Source organism: Microtus oregoni, unplaced genomic scaffold (genome assembly GCF_018167655.1).
Source record: "Microtus oregoni isolate MIOR12 unplaced genomic scaffold, Mior012 000031F_ref0000149, whole genome shotgun sequence".
NCBI lineage: Eukaryota > Metazoa > Chordata > Mammalia > Rodentia > Cricetidae > Microtus > Microtus oregoni.
In genome coordinates this window covers 5,420,376-5,436,199 of record NW_024543090.1, presented here as the reverse complement: position 1 = coordinate 5,436,199, position 15,824 = coordinate 5,420,376, and the positions used below count along the sequence as shown (strand labels likewise).

Here is a 15,824-nt window from a genome sequence, read left to right as displayed (position 1 = left end):
ATTGAAGAAACTATACAGTGATGTTCAGAATTGTCCCCTTCCCACATGGACTTTAGATTAAGGATGACAGCATGAGAAAATGGAGCAAAAAACACAAAAATTATATACAAATACAATGAGAGTCAAGGAGTTTGGGGGCCAGGGAGATGTTTAGACCCTTTCCCGACACACACAGCGACAAACTCGTCAGACCTTCTACGGGCACACCGGAATCTGTGAAGGGAGACAGACTGCATCATCCTGCTCTTTTGAGCAGTTCTCACTCAGGTCCTCTCTGCTGTTACCGAGCAGGTGGCACTCAGTAAGATCCAGGCCAAACTAGTGATGACACAGCAAGGCAGGCTGCTGTCGCCCTCCCCACTCTCCGCCTCCACCAGTGAATCAACTGCTAAGGCCCAGATGCTCCAGCTGGCAGGAGCACTAACTCCTCGGGGCCAGCTCCGTTCATCCCTTCTTCCTCCATGCCTAACATGCAGCTAGCATAGGATTCCACCTGAAGCATGAATGTTTCCTCAGGCCCATCCAGTCTGCTGCCAGAGCGGTTTGCAGCAGCTAGGGTCAACTGTAGACCAGGAAAATGGGAGAGTCAAAACACTTCCAGGGCTGGCTTCTTCAGACTTACTCTCTCTCCCCTCCTCCCTCAAGAAGGGTCTGAAGGTGTGGCCCTTAAATCTCAAACTTTCTCTCTTCCCATATAGAACCCCTCCTGTTCCCCTGGACTTCTAGCTTTACAGAGCTGAGGCTTAGCAAGGGCCTACTTCGGTTGGTTTTAAGATGAACGGCAGTTAGGGCAGGTGTAGGATTTTAGTCAGAATTAGCCTACACGGTTCCTGCTCTGCAGAAATGAGGAACAGACTCAGAGGCCACATGACCCAGCCAAGCTCATACGCCAGTGCTGCTGGGCACGAGCAGCACTGGAGCCGGGTGTTCCGACCCGACCCTACGCTCTTCCCACTCTCCCAGCATACGCTCCAAAGCTACGTGCTGAAAGAGAAAAAGATCAAGCTTTCCACTCCTTGAGAAGCAGGGCAATTGTTGGAGGGACACAACAGAGAGGTTAGGTGGGCACTGTGGTTTTAGGCAAGCAAATCCCTTCTCCTCTTTGAAGGTTCCCTAAACACCCACAATGGGAACACAAAGCACAGAGGCCTAAGGGACGACACACTTAGAAGCACAGAGAGCGTCTCCTTTCCCAATACGTCAGTGCAGCCTTGGGACACTGAACCTGCCACACTGCTCCCAGACTCAGCCTGCCCGAGGGGCTTGCTCCTCCAAAAGGAGAACTCCCATCTTCCACGCTTCTCAGCACAGGAACAGCTGCAGTGCTATCCGGTCCTAGTCTTTCCTACTTCTGGGTCTCTACTGGGCTACAGTAAGGGTGTAGAAGTTTCAATTTACCCAAAGAAATGAACTCAGAATCCCTCTTCAACCTAAGCCTCCAGCAGAATGTCTTCCCTGGATGGCAAGCTGAGCTCTGACTAGGTGTCCATTCCCTGCCTATAATATATAGAAGTCCAGTGGGTGAGGAAGGGGAAGAGAGGGGCCCAGGTTACCCCGCAAGCTTGCTGGTGACGAGCGAGGACTTTCTCTGGGGCAGGTCCTGTGGGGTGGGGATGTGGTCGCCGGTCACCAGGTTCTTGTCTGGCCCTGCGCTCGGCAGCTGTTTGTTCTTCATCTTCGCTTTGGCCATGTTGTAGTCTCCTGAGTCAAAGTACTTTTGCCCTTTCTGGAGTCTCTTCATGAGGAAGTCGGAGCCCCCAGGCTTTTGTCCTAGGCTTGGGTATTTGGTCTTTAGCTTGGCCTCCTCAGCTCTCTCGGGGAGAACACCTTCTTTCTCCTGTGTGTCCTGCTTCTCCTCGCCAGTCTCTTCCGCAGGGTTCTCTTCTTGTTTCTGGGACATGGCAGGACCGGGACTGTGAAATGCAGGGCCCGGAAAGTCAGCCGGAAAAGGGAAGGGGGAGGGGAAAGGGGGACAACCTGAGCTGCTGCTTCGGCTCCTGTCACTATGGTTGCTCGGTCCGCAGTGTATGCTCTTAAAGCTGAGGCATCTCTCCGGCTCATGAGCTTGGCTGTGGCTCCCTGTTGGTGTCTGGGATTGGCTCCTCCAGTAGCCTGGCAACACCCCCGACTGAGACAATCTCTGGGATAAACTGAATTCTCTCCTGCTTTTTAAGATCTGCTGTATATGGCTATCAATTCTAGGAATGTCCAGCTGTTACCAACCTCCTCTAGTAGCTTCTATGCATATGCCTCCAGATTATTTCCAGGACGCACGACAGACCATGCCTGGGTGTTATGAGCTTTCTTCCTGCTCTCCACGCTTTAAATTTTCAAGTTATGATGACATGCACTTGCTTTAAACCCTTTGAATTTTTTTCCTTTTACATCCAGTGAGAGAACACAGAAAACAACTATCCTTGTAGCTCCTCAAAGTGTAATAAATCAAACCAAACGGCTTAAAACATGGGTAAGCTGTATTTTTTCAGTCATTCAGAACTGATAAATAAGTATAATTATTCTTGCTGCAGAGAATACTTTAATAGCTTGATGTTAACTGGTGACACCAACAAGGAAGCTTGCTAATCATTGCTATAACAGTTTTCTGCCTTATTTTTATTTGTATCTCATAAACTATCAAAACTGAGAGGCCAGCTGGAGCTTCAAGAAAATAATTTGGGGCTGGGGAGATGGCTCAGTGGTCAAGAGCACCTTACTACTCTTCCAGGTGACCAGGGTTCAATTCCCATCAATCACCCACCTGGTGGCTCACAACCATCCATAACTCCAGTTCCAAGGATCCAACCCCTTTGTCTTACTTAGGGTTACTGTTGCTGTCGTGAAACACCATGGCCAAAAGCAAGCTGGGGAGAAAAGGGTTTGTTTGACTTGCAGTTCATCACTGAGGGAAGTTTGGGCAGGAGCCATCCAGATGAAAGCCTCGTCAGGCACATCAGCACAATCCAAGCACAAAGAAGACTGAATTAGAAGGACCACACATTAAGTCCATCCTGGTCTTTATAGCAAGACCTTATTTCATAAAAGAGTCTGAGGAGCTGGTGAATTGGCTCAGTGGGTAAAGGCACTTGCTACCAAGTGATGACCTGAGTTCAATCCCCAATCTAAACGTGGAAGGAGATAACTTACTCCAAAAAGCTGTTGTGACCTCCATACACGTGGGACTCATTATGTAAAATAGGCTGGCCTCAAACTCACAGAGAATTCACCTCCCTTTATCTCCTGAGCATTGGAACTAAAGTTATATGCCACTATGCCCAGGTAATAAGTACAAAAGATTTTTAACTTCACCTGAGCCCATGTCCGGCTGATAGGAAGTTCTCTATCTTCCCTCTTTGTTTCCTATCCTGTTTTACCTAACCAATCAACTTAATGTAGTCTTACATATATGCAATTAAGAGCTTTCCCGACTACAAAATCTATAGATTTCTTTACAAATACATAGTGAATCTTGGTTACAATGCAGAATTATTTTTGCACTTGGTATAAATTAAAGCCTCACACTGCCTTGATCTAGTTCTAACCGTAATTGTCTAAGGGTTAAAGAATGTTGTTTTTATTTGGTGTAATAAAGGGAGTGATCATATTTACATATCTCTCAAACTAGTCTTTCTCAGATCACAGTTTTCACATCCTACATAGCTAAAATGTGTTATAAATAAACACAACGACTCCCTAAGAGAATAACAAGAGATAATATCTATGCTAAGTAAATGAACAGGTTTCTTCGCCTACCTACACATGGCAGTTAAAACCTGTACTGATTCTCGTTACAGTTACACAATTGTTAACACCCTTCATTATAGTTACTTGTGTCTATGCTTGTAAACAAAGTTCAATTCTTTTTCTTTTTTCCTTTTTATTTTTATTTTTGGGTGGAATCTTGTTATGTTGTTGATAAGACTGAAGAACAGACACAATTAACCATTGCAACTCAGCCCCCCAAACTGCTGCAACTATAGGCACATACCACCAAGTCTGGCAATCAGAGACTGAATCTTAGACATTTTGTACCTATAACCTCAGTCTGGTGCTTGACACATATTTATAGATAAATAACGGAAGCAAAAGTTACTTACAACTCAAACCTTTCACATAACAATTGGTAGTACCAACAGGGGCTGAGATCTCTCTAAAAATCACTGGATTTGTTGACTTTTACCTCTGCTGTGTTGTGCATGGCAATCACCTATAGAATTTAAGACACCACAGAGGAATCTATTAGAAAAAAATTATCTAAATTATGTGCTATATATGGAAGACATTCTACTGTGAATTTATGGTTTATTGAATTTATTTACATATATGTTTACATATATATAAAAAACACATGGAAAAAATTAAAAGTGGTGCTGCAGAGATGTTTCAGCAGGTAAGATCACCCCAATCAGGTGGCTCACTACCACCTGAAACTCCAACATGCCTCTGGCCTCCTCATACACCTGCACTGTGTGCACATGCAGTCATATGAACATACACACAAAGTTTTTTCTCTTTTTACTCTTTTTTTCCAGTTTTTCAAGAGAGGGTTTGTGTTGCCCTGGCTGTCCTGGAACTAGCTCTGTAGACCAGGCAGGGTTCAAACTCACAAAGATCCACCTGCTTCTGCCTCCTGCGTCTGAGTCTCAATTAAAGGCATGCACCACCATTGCCAGACTAAAATTTTGAAACTCTTTTTTAAGAATATCAAAATGGAGTGGTTGGATAAGAATGACCACCATATGCTTATATATTTGAATGCTTAGTCACCAAGGAGTGGAACTATTTAAAAGGATTAGAAGGATTAAGAGATAAAGCCTCGTTGGAGTACGTATAGCCCTGTTGTATGTCACTGGGGGTGGGCTTTAAGGTTTCAACAGCTCATGCTGGTCTCAGGCTCACTCTCTCTCTTTTTCTCTCCTCTCTCCTTTCTCTCTCTCTCTCTCTCTCTCTCTCTCTCGTCTCTCTCTGCTTGTTGATCAAGATATAACCCTCAGCTGCTTCTCCAGTACCATCTCTGCTACCATCTTGCTTTCTTCTATGATGACAATGAACCAAGCCTCTAAAATTATAAGCAAACCCCAGTTAAATGCTTTCTCATAGAAGAATTGCCTTGGTCATAGTGTCTCTTTATAGTAGTTGAACAATGACAAAGATACAATTGTTCCTCATATTACTTTACTCATCTATATCCCTCCCCAGACTTTGGCTTTTCCCCTAACAGAATGATTCATCTTTTCTGGTGTTCTGCTTGCTTGAACTTCTAAGTCAAAACTTAATGAAGGGCCAAAGGTGAAAGTGCCAGCCACCAGGACTGACAACATTAGTTTTACCCCAGGGCCCCACATGGCAAAAGGAAGGGACTGACTCCTGCATGTTGCATGTACACACACACACACACACGCATATGCTCAACACACACACACACATATGCTCAACACACACACACACGCATATGCTCATATGTGCTTACATACACACACAAAAATAAAATTTAATGAAAAATTACTAAAGATATAGAAGAGTAACTTGACAATTTTATAAAGTGTGCCTTCTTGACACTCTGCACTCTGAGCTAAAGCCTCATTCTGACTTCCTTGCTGGTGTTTTAATATCATCATCATCCTCCCAGCTAACCAGAAAATCTCAACAGCGATAGGATCAGATTGTCTCTCAGTCATCTCCTCCAAGTTGAAGGTCTTCCTCATAGATTTTAATAAAGAAAGTGAAATAATGGGTCCTAAAGATAGGTGGATGGGGTTGTCATTTAATGAAATAATTTTCTTAAGTGAACATTTTGGGATGAAATTTTTAATTACTATCAGGATGCTTTTTTACTACAAATAACAGAAAAATTCCATTTAAGTTGAGTTAATCAATTAGGAAATATGTTGTTTCAGACCATGGGGAAGCCAACAGTTGGCTCTAGGTGTTGTTGCTGGTCTTCTCAATGATCCACTTTGTTTTGTCCTCTGAGGTGGGCACCATCTCTGGCTAGCACAAGAGCTTTCGGGTCTGAAGATTGGGCTATACATCCAGGTCCATAATGCAAAGATGAAGAGAAGCCCTCACTATCTAGTGACTACTTAGAAGTGGGGAAAGTCGTTCCCAGGAACCTCCCAGCAGACAACCTGTCATATCTCATTAACTCAAACTCATTCGTGTATGGACCTTAGCAACTGCACTGATCTTGCTTGTCTGGGGTTCGCTGGGGTCCACCTCCATCATAAACATGGTGACGCCCACCAGTAATCTCAGCACTAGAAGCTGAGACAAGAGGATCAGGAGTTTAAGACCGGATAAGGCTGGTGAGATGGCTTAGCAACTAAGAGCACACATTGCTCTTTCAGAGGATCTGAGTTCTGTTCTCAGAATATATCAGGCAGCTCACAACTGCCTATAACTCCAGTTCAGGGACTTCCAAAGCCTCTGACCACCACTGGCACTGGCATTCAAGTATAAACAGACCACACACACTTTAAAATAATAAAATAATTTTTAAAAATAATGATCACCAAATTGTAACTATCATATGTTGCCATGTCTGAAGCAATATGCATGAATTAATTAGCCTATATAATGAGGTATATAATGAGGCACGATGCCACAGATCTTTATATTTAAAAGTTAGACTACTAATCAGGACTGGTTCTATTTCATTCTAATATGTGTACATAATTCACTGAAACTGGTGGTCTTGCCAGACTAAAGGCTGTCATTTCCAGTTACTTTTTTCTTCATAGTCAGAAATTTTCTTTACTAACTAGAACTGACTAAAATACCAAGGAGAGGCTGGAGAGATGGATCAGTGGTTAAGAGCACTGACTGCTCTTCCAGATGACCCAAGTTCTATTCCCAGCACCCACATGGCAGCTTTCACCCATCTGTAACTCCAGTTCCGGGGGATCCAACCTCTTATGGTCTCCAAGGTTACCCAGCACACACATGGCCCACAGACATACATTCAAACAAAATATTCATATACATTAATAATAATAATAATAATAATAATAAAAAGTATCAGAAAGGGGGTTGGAATTAACTCCATCAGCATTAACAGCCTGTTGGTCCTACTTTTTGCCTTGGTGTTCAAATACTGAATTATCATTCTGTTCAATAAGTTAGGGGACTTCCCAGAAAGTACACAGGCTGTGCTGATCCTCCCACATTCCCTTTCTTCTTCTCTCTGCCATACCTCAATAGACCGCACCCTCAAAACACAGGTTTACTTAAGCCCTGTCTGCATACCTTTGATGTTTGGAGTAGGGATATTCATTCCGCATTACACATTTGCTTTGAGATTACAACGAGCCCTCACTTAGGCTAAATTATGCAATAAATGTTCATCTCTGTTTAACCAATAACCCTTCTTCCTTGAATATTAGTTACATAATGAAGTTAAAGCATCTGATTGATTTAGGAGGCTTCCCCATTACTCTAACTGCGGAACAGAGAAGTGGCTACAATGGCAAAGCATCAAAGAACAAAATTCCCAGGAAAGAGGCAGTTCTATTATTGACATCAATGATATGGTAATGTTCTATCACTGGAATCAATGCCACAGCAATGCAAATGCACAGGACCTTTTTATATACGGATGGATGTTTTGCCTACATGTATGTATATGCACCACAAGTGTATCTGGTGCCCAGGAAGGCCAGAGGAGGGTGTCAGATCTCTTGGGAATGGAGTTACAGGTGGTGGTGAGTTGCCATGTGGGTGTTAGGAGTTGAACCTAGATCCTCAGGAAGAGCAGTCAGTGCTCTTAGCATCTCTCCAGTCTCACACAGAGCCTTTTATGCAAAAGAAAAGTGATTTCCTTCCTCGGTCTGAGTAGTGAGTCTCAACCTTGCAGTGAACACTGAGGCAGCTACCCAGATAATTAATTCACCTGCCCTTCCAATTCTGTCCAGTCGCTAAACTAGATAGAACCTCAACCTCTAATTTGTCTGTCTTCAAACGTTTTTGAACTTCTATATGATGTTCATAAGCATGTGGTCCCATTTTTATGCCGGAGCATTGCCCTCCAACTTTTCAAGGACACAGACTCTCTTCTTTCAATCCCAGTAAATCTCTGCAGCAGTAATAGGAATCCCACATGAGAGGGAAAAGGATGAAAGAGCTCTTAAAACTCGTACTCATAAAGTACCCAGGATATTTGCTGGACTCCTTTGTTCACAGGGTTCAGAAGGTCAAGTCAAGTGTAAGGAACCATATCCAATGTGTGGTTCCAACTTAAGCAAGACACGTAAACACAAAGCCAAGGTGAGGTAGTCTACCAAAAAAAGTCTTTACACTGGAATTATCTAGCATGCAAATTCAAATTCTAGCTGAATGAAATGTTGCTTAAAACATCCAATGGGGACCAGCAAGAGCTTGGTTCAGGGGGTAAAGGCACTTGCTATACAAGCCTGGACACCTAAATTCAATCCTCAGAAGACACAGAAAGGTGGAAAGAGAGAACCAACTCCACAGAGTTGGCCTCCAACCACCTCATGCACTGTGTGGCACACACACTCACCCATCATGAACCTGACCGGTGTCAGGCTCAAGATCTACACTCAGCTGTAATCATCAAAGATTTTAGAGTCAGAAGGAAACAAAAGTCTCAGTTCAAACTCCTGTGCCACAGCTTTAAATAAATAAAGTCGTAGTCCAGAGAATTCAAACACTGATCCCAAAGTCAAGTAAGCTACAATTAATTCCAAATTCATCTGTGCCTCCTCAGTGCCAAAGACTCATTTCCTTAGTATGAAATAGTAAATCAACTGACCTACCATAATAAATGTTGTTTAAATCATCTTGTCATATAGAAATTTCCTATTATGTATATTATTTACACTGTGAGCAGGTCAGAAAAACTTTGAAAATGTTAGCTCATTTCCATTTCTAATTGTAGTTATTTCTATCAATTCAAGACCTCTTAAAATAACGTTTTGGTTCTTATTAGTTTGTTAGCATAGAGAAGAAACAGCCTTATGTAAAAAGAAAACTTCGAGTCTTCTAAGTAAACTGTCCCAAAATAGTTAGCTTCCCAAAGTCCAAATCACAGAACAGCCCATCCAATGAATGAGTTTTCTGGAGATCATGGATAGGACAACCAGAGCCTCGATGAAGAAAGGTGGCAGGTTGGGAATTCTCATTTGGCAAGTCTACCATGGACCCAGACAAGGCAAAATTCTAAAAAGCCACCATTCAGCTCTGGTACTAACTCCTGTTGATAAAAATGATAGGCAAAGGAAAGTCTCTGTGGAGTTGAAGAGATGACTCTGTCATTAAGAGCACATCCCACTCTTACACAGGACCCTAGTTTGGTTCCCAACACCCCCCCATTGGTCAGCGCACAATTGCCTGTAACTGTAGCAGGCTTTTTCTTTGAGCACCAACCAGTTCCCAAATCATTACACAGAGACTTATTGTTAGTTACAAATGCTCGGCCATATCTTATGCTTGCCCCACTAGCTCTTATAACTTAAATTAGCCTGTTTCTCTTCATCTATGTTTTGCCTTAGGGCTTTTCACTTTTTTTTCATTCTGTATGTCCATGTATCTCTGTATGGCAGCTGCCTGGCTGGCCCTGAGCATCCCCCTCTCTTTCTTCCTCATTCTCACTTCCCTCTCCTCCCTAGCCTAGATCTCTTATCCTATTTATTTTCTCTATCGTCCAGCCTCACCTATCCCTCTTCTGCCTAGCTATTGGCCTTTCAGCTTTTTACCAGGCCAATCAGATGCCTTAGGCAGGCAAGGTGAAACAAATACAACACATCTTTATATAATTAAACACACATCCTTGCATCATTAAACAAACGCAGCACATCTTTACATAGTTAAAGTAATATTCCACAGCATAAACAAATGTAATACATCTTTACGTAATTAAAATTACATGTATCCCCTTGTAACTACAGCTACAGGGGATCTGATGCCCTCTTCTGGTATCTGCAAGAAGCTGCACTCACATGCACATAACCACAGACACACACATAATGTAAAATAAAAATGAAGTATTTTAAAAGAAAATTTTCTCAGGTTGAAGATGCAGCTCAGATGGCAGAATTCTTGTATAGTATGAACAAGTCCTGAGTTCACGTCCAGCACTTCGTAAAAACAGGCATGATGGTGCCCGCCTACAATCCTAACACTTAGGAGGTGGAAGCAGAACGGTCAGGAGTAAAGGTCACCCAGAGCTACAAATGGAGTTTTAGGCTAACATCTGAAGACATTCTGAAATTTGAGAAGGAGAAAACGATGAGGGCAGGAGATAGAAAATGGGTAGGCAGTTTAAGAGCAGTTTGGGGGCTGGAGAGATGGCTCAGAGGTTAAGAATATTGGCTGTTCCTCCAGATATCCTGAATTCAATTCCCAGCAACCACATGGTGGCTCAAACCATCTATAATGAGATTTGATAACCTCTTTTGGCATACAGACAAACATGCTGACACACTATATGCATAATTAATAAATAAACAAGCAAATACATAACTAGAGCAATCTTTGGCCAAAAGCAGGAAATGTTCTCGTCCTCTGTTGGGGAATTTCTTTCCTCCTCCTAGATGAGTCTTCCTACCTGGAGACTGTAAATGGGGGTGGGATTGACTCACCAGTCCAGACGCTAATCTCATCTGGTAAACAGCACTGCAATTATACCACTGGATTTTCATGATGGAAATGCATTACATCTATTCCCTATTTTCAACCTGTCTTTCAAACAATTTTAGGGTCTCCATTCCTGAGGGGAAAATATTACAGCAGCCTTACAGGGCATTGAGATTATCAGGGCTCTGCTGAGGCTCATAGAAGGAAAGTTACTCGTCTTAGTCAACAGAATGGAATCTACTCTGGCCTTAGGTGGAGGCATGACATTATGATCTGCCCTAAAGATTAGAACATTTCATACTGTTTTCTACTCCCTGAAGAGTTCACCCAGTTGGGCCTGTCAATCACCTGTCCAAGAGACCACCTTTTAGGAAGGCTGATTCATCTTAAGCCATACTAAAGAATAGGATAAATAATTGTCCCCTTTATGAGATAATATACTTTTCCTTCTCAGAAACCCCAGCTACTAAGAGAGTTTGAGGCCAGCCTGTGCTTCATGAGACCCTGCCTTAAAAGTAAATGTAGCTGGGCCATAATGGCACACACCTTTAATTCCAGCGCTTGGGAGACCGAAGTGGGCAGATCTCTGAGTTCAAGGCCAACCTGGTCTACTGAGTTCCAGGACAGCTAGAGCTACACAGAGAAATCCTGCCTCAAAAAACAAACAAACAAACAAACAAAAAACCCAAATAAACAAATAAGTAAGTAAATGGAGCCAACCTGGAACTCACTGTGTAGCCCAGGCTGGCCTCCAACTCACAGAGATCTGTCTGCCTCTGCCTCCTGAGTGCTGGTACTAAAGGAATGTGTCCCCACCACCTGACTACATATGCATCCCTTGTTTTCACACTTTTCTTTCTTTTCTCTTGGATTTCATTGCTTTGATTTATGAATTCACCTCCTGATTAATTCCATTTCCAACTTGCATACTGCTTTCAAGGCAATTTTATTTTATTATTTTTTTAAAGATTTATTTATTATGTACACAGTGTTCAGCTTCCATGTATGCCTACAGGCCAGAAGAGGGCACCAGATCTCATTACAGATGGTTGTGAGCCACCATGTGGTTGCTGGGAATTGAACTCAGGACCTCTAGAAGAGCAGCCAGTGCTCTTAACCTCTGAGCCATCTCTCCAGCCCCTCAAGGCAATTTTAATTTGTGTATGTCTGCTATTGGAGTGTTTGTGTTGTAAAGTATTCAAATGCCAGTGTGTCATGTTTGCACCTGAGCAGAGGCCAGAAGAGGACACTGGGTGGCCTACTGTACCACTTTATTCCCTTGAGTTGGGGTCTCTCACTGAACCTGGAGGTAAGCTGGTGCTTAATGAGTCCCAGAGATCCCCCGGTCTTCAATCCTACAGTGCTGGAATTATAGACACTTGTGTGACTACACCTGGCTTTTTATCTTACCAGTGCTGGGATCTGAAAGGTCCTCATGGTCACAAATAAATACTTAGACACTGAGCCATATTTCTAACTAGCAATTTTAATTTTGGCAACTATCTTAAAAACCAGCCTTTTCTGTTCTCAAATTATTTTGTTTTTATGAATGTTTATTCTGTTCTCATAAATTCAGTTTATTTCTGGGTCTTACTGAGAAAAAATCAGAAATGTACTAAATGTTTCTCATGTGTTTGTAGAGAATTTATTTTAGAAAGTGCATTCCTCTGAATATTCCAGGTTTTTGTGGACAAGCTAATGCTGCTACTTTTTCTTTTCTTCTTATTGTGAGGCGGGAGTGTTGGTGGAGGCTGTTAGTTTGTTCCCGGCCACCCAGACCCAAAAATAATCACACAGAAACTACATTAATTGTAATACTGTTTGGCCAATAGCTTAAGCATATTTCTAGCTTGCTCTTACACATTAAATTAACCCATTTATATTATTTTATAATTGTTCCATGAGGCTCGTGGTTTACCGGAAAGGTTCCAGCTAGTGGCTGGTGTCTTTCTCCTTCAGCGGCTACACGGCATCTCTTTGATTCTGCCTACTCTCTCTCTACATCTGTTTGTATTTTCTGCCTGGCTTTACTCTGTTAAGCCATTGGCTGAAAGCAACATCTTTATTAACCATTTGCAATTCATTAACCAAATGAAAAACATATTCACAGCATACAGAGGGGAATCTCACATTACAGGCGCTCCCAGTGTTGTCCTTTTCCTGTCCCACCCTCCTGAGTGTTGAGACTGCAGAATCAAGACACCACACCAACAATCTTCAAGTTTTGTATTACAGCTTTGTCATCAGAGCCAAACCCATGACTGTGGCTCTTTTCCCCCCTCACTCTGTTTTAGTTACTCACTGTTCTGTTGCTGTGAAGAGATGCCATGACCAAGGCAACTTATAGAAGAAAGAGTTTATTTGGGGATCACAGTTTTAGTGGGTAAGCCCATGGCAGTCAAGGTGGGAAGCATGGCAGTAGGCATGATGTTGGAGAAGTAACTAAGAGCTTACACCTTGCTCTGCATACATGAGGCAGATGGAGACCAACTGGGAGACCTGTTGTGGCAGAGGCTCTGTAAGCACCTCCCAAGTGCTAGGAATACAGGTAGAACAACTAACTACACCTGGTTTTTGTGGTGTTGGGGATTAAACCCAGGGCTTCACTCATGCAAGGCAAGCTCTCTACCAACTGAGTTACAATCTCATCCCAATTCTTTGGTGTTGGGAACAGGGCTGGGTTGTACATGCTCATGTGTGTGCATCAGTGTAGAAGCCAGAGTTCAACACTTCCTCAATCTTCTCCCCCTTATTTTTTGAGGAAGAATCTCTCACTAAACCTGAAGTTTGACAATTTCACTAGGTTGACTGGCCACAGAATCTGGAGAAGGTACCTGTTTCGGTCTTTCCAGTGCCGGGACTACAGGCCTGGCTTTTTATGTTTGTGCCAGGGATCTAAACTCAGGTCCTCGTGTTTTCATGGCAAGAACTTGATTACTAAGCCGCCTCCCCATTCTTCCTAAATTTAAACCTTCTAAATAGTGAGAATCACACCAACTTTGCTAAGTTATTGTCAAGATAATATCTTGTCAATATGTCAAGATTTACTATCTGTAAATTACACCTTTGAAAAAGAAAGCATGATGGGTCCAAGTCGCAGTGACTGGGGAGATCCTGATTACCAAATACACAACAGTTGATGCACTTCAGTCAGAAAACCAGTACATCTTACTAATACAACGTTCTGAAAGCTACAGATATTTTGTCCCAAGTAAGTTACTATGCAGGATGCTTGAATTTTAAAATTACATTACTTCTCAGTTAACTTTTCAAACTTTTTTTATGCAGCAGAAAAGCTCAGAGCCATAGATGGGAGAGAGGAAGAAACATGCAGACGGTGCGGCTGCTTGGCTCTGTTACATTAATTTCTCGCGCCGTGAAGGAGTGGGTTGCTCCTTGAATGGTAATGGGAGATTAGTTTCTTATTTCTTCATTAAGGCCGTGGGAGGAAAATTAATACTCTCTTCAGCTTTTCCAAATTAATAGAATATATCTTTATTAAAATGATGAATGCATATGCCTACTTTTTTTTTTGGCTGAGAGGTTTTTTAGCACAAGAGATGACTCAACGTAAAGCTGAGCCTTTGCAAGCGTCTTGTCAGGAAACTCAAGTTCAGTGAGGCTCGGTTATTGACTCAAGGTCACACAAATAATTCAGGGCGCAGTCAAACTAGAAGGCTGGGTCTCTCTTTTTTCCTAATTGTTTCCTTTTTGCTGTGTTCTCTCTCTGTGTCTCTGTCTCTGTCTCTGTCTCTCTCTGTCTCTCTCTCTCTCTGTCTCTCTCTCTCTCTCTCTCTCTCTCTCTCTCTCTCTCTGTGTGTGTGTGTGTGTGTGTGTGCGCGCTATTTGCACGTGTTTGCTTCCGAGGACACAGGTGGGAAGAGACCAGAGAAGAACACTAAGTGACTGCTCACCGTTCTCCGCCATTCTCTGGAGAAAGGGTCTCTCGTGAACCTGGAGCTAGGCTGGCAGCCAGAAAACCCGGCAGTCCTGTCTCTGCCTCCCACGGCCCTGGGGTTACAGGCATACGCAGCCTTATCCAGCATTGTACACAGATGCTAGGGACTCAGAGGCAGATCCTCCCCTTGTGCAGCAGGCGCTCTTATTCACTCCTTCTCCTCCTGCACCCACCCAAAGTTTAGGGTTTGGATTCTTTTTTTTTTCTCTTATGTAAATGAGAATTTTGCCTGCATATATGTATGTACACTGTGAGTGTGCAATGCCCACAAAGACAAGAAAAAATAATGAAAAGTCCTATGGAACTGAAGGTGGCTATGAGCCATTCTGTGGCTGGGAACTAAACCAAGCCCTCCACAAAAGCTGCAAGGGCTCTAACCACTGAGCCACCTCTCCACCCCATGTCTCACATTATCAATCTAGTACTTTTTCACCAAGCTGCCTAAAAGGAATGAAAAGGAAACTCATTTCTCATCGGTGTATTAATGTTTTTGGTTCCAGTTCCCTGAGAGGTAGTAATTCCTTATGCATAATTGTAAAAGAAAATATGTCACTTTCTTCAATTTTCTTTTTTTTTTCCTGAGATTTCAGTATCTTCGAAAAAGCCAGTCAACCTATGCATGAGACCATGAGGTGAAGTCTTTCTTTAGACTTGAACAGATAGCTAGCTCAGCAGTTAAAAATGCTGCTCCTGCAGAGGACCTGGGTTTAGTTCCCAGCACCCACAGTGGGCAGCTCACAGAGCTTGAATTCCAGTTTCAGTTCTGGCCTGGCGTGGGGGACACGACACCTGTACTCACACTGGTCTCTCTCTCTCTCTCTCTCGCTCTCTCTCTCTCTCCCTCTCTCTCTCTCTCTGTCCTCCCGTCACACACACACACACACACACACACACGTGCACGCGCGCGCACAATGTTTTAAAAATAGGACTTTCTTTAGTTCCCCCTTTCTCTATCCTATACTCTTACATTATCCTGGTATGACATCTGAAACAGCCCTCTAGGCCTTGTGATGTCAATGCCACATCTATTCAAATATGGCTTAAAATCACAAATGCTCCGTGTGTCTGTCACCAGCCCTGTGTTCAGTTCCAGCGATTACGTCAGTCTGATATCACACTGTCTTACTCCTTGTAGCTCTGGAAGTCATGGTATTAGCTGATCAGACAATTCTCCTTCCACCATAGTCTCCTCTAATGGAGCCTTGGTTATTTTTAATCTTCTGTTTTTCCAGATCAATTTTAGAATTGCTAATGTCAGCTTTTCACAAATGGTCCT

At 42.9% G+C, this 15,824-nt stretch overlaps 1 protein-coding gene across 1 annotated transcript; it reads right to left on the bottom strand.

Moving 5' to 3' along the window:
- Positions 1-1,333: 1,333 nt before the first annotated feature.
- Positions 1,334-1,998, bottom strand: LOC121465777 (alpha-endosulfine-like). The gene has a single exon (XM_041679166.1). The coding sequence runs from the start codon at positions 1,898-1,900 to the stop codon at positions 1,550-1,552; it is 351 nt and encodes a 116-aa protein (XP_041535100.1). The 5' UTR covers positions 1,901-1,998; the 3' UTR covers positions 1,334-1,549.
- Positions 1,999-15,824: the final 13,826 nt, after the last annotated feature.

Coding starts and splice junctions, on each gene's coding strand:
- LOC121465777 (XM_041679166.1), bottom strand. CDS start 1,900: ATGTCCCAGAAACAAGAAGAGAACCCTGCGGAAGAGACTGGCGAGGAG.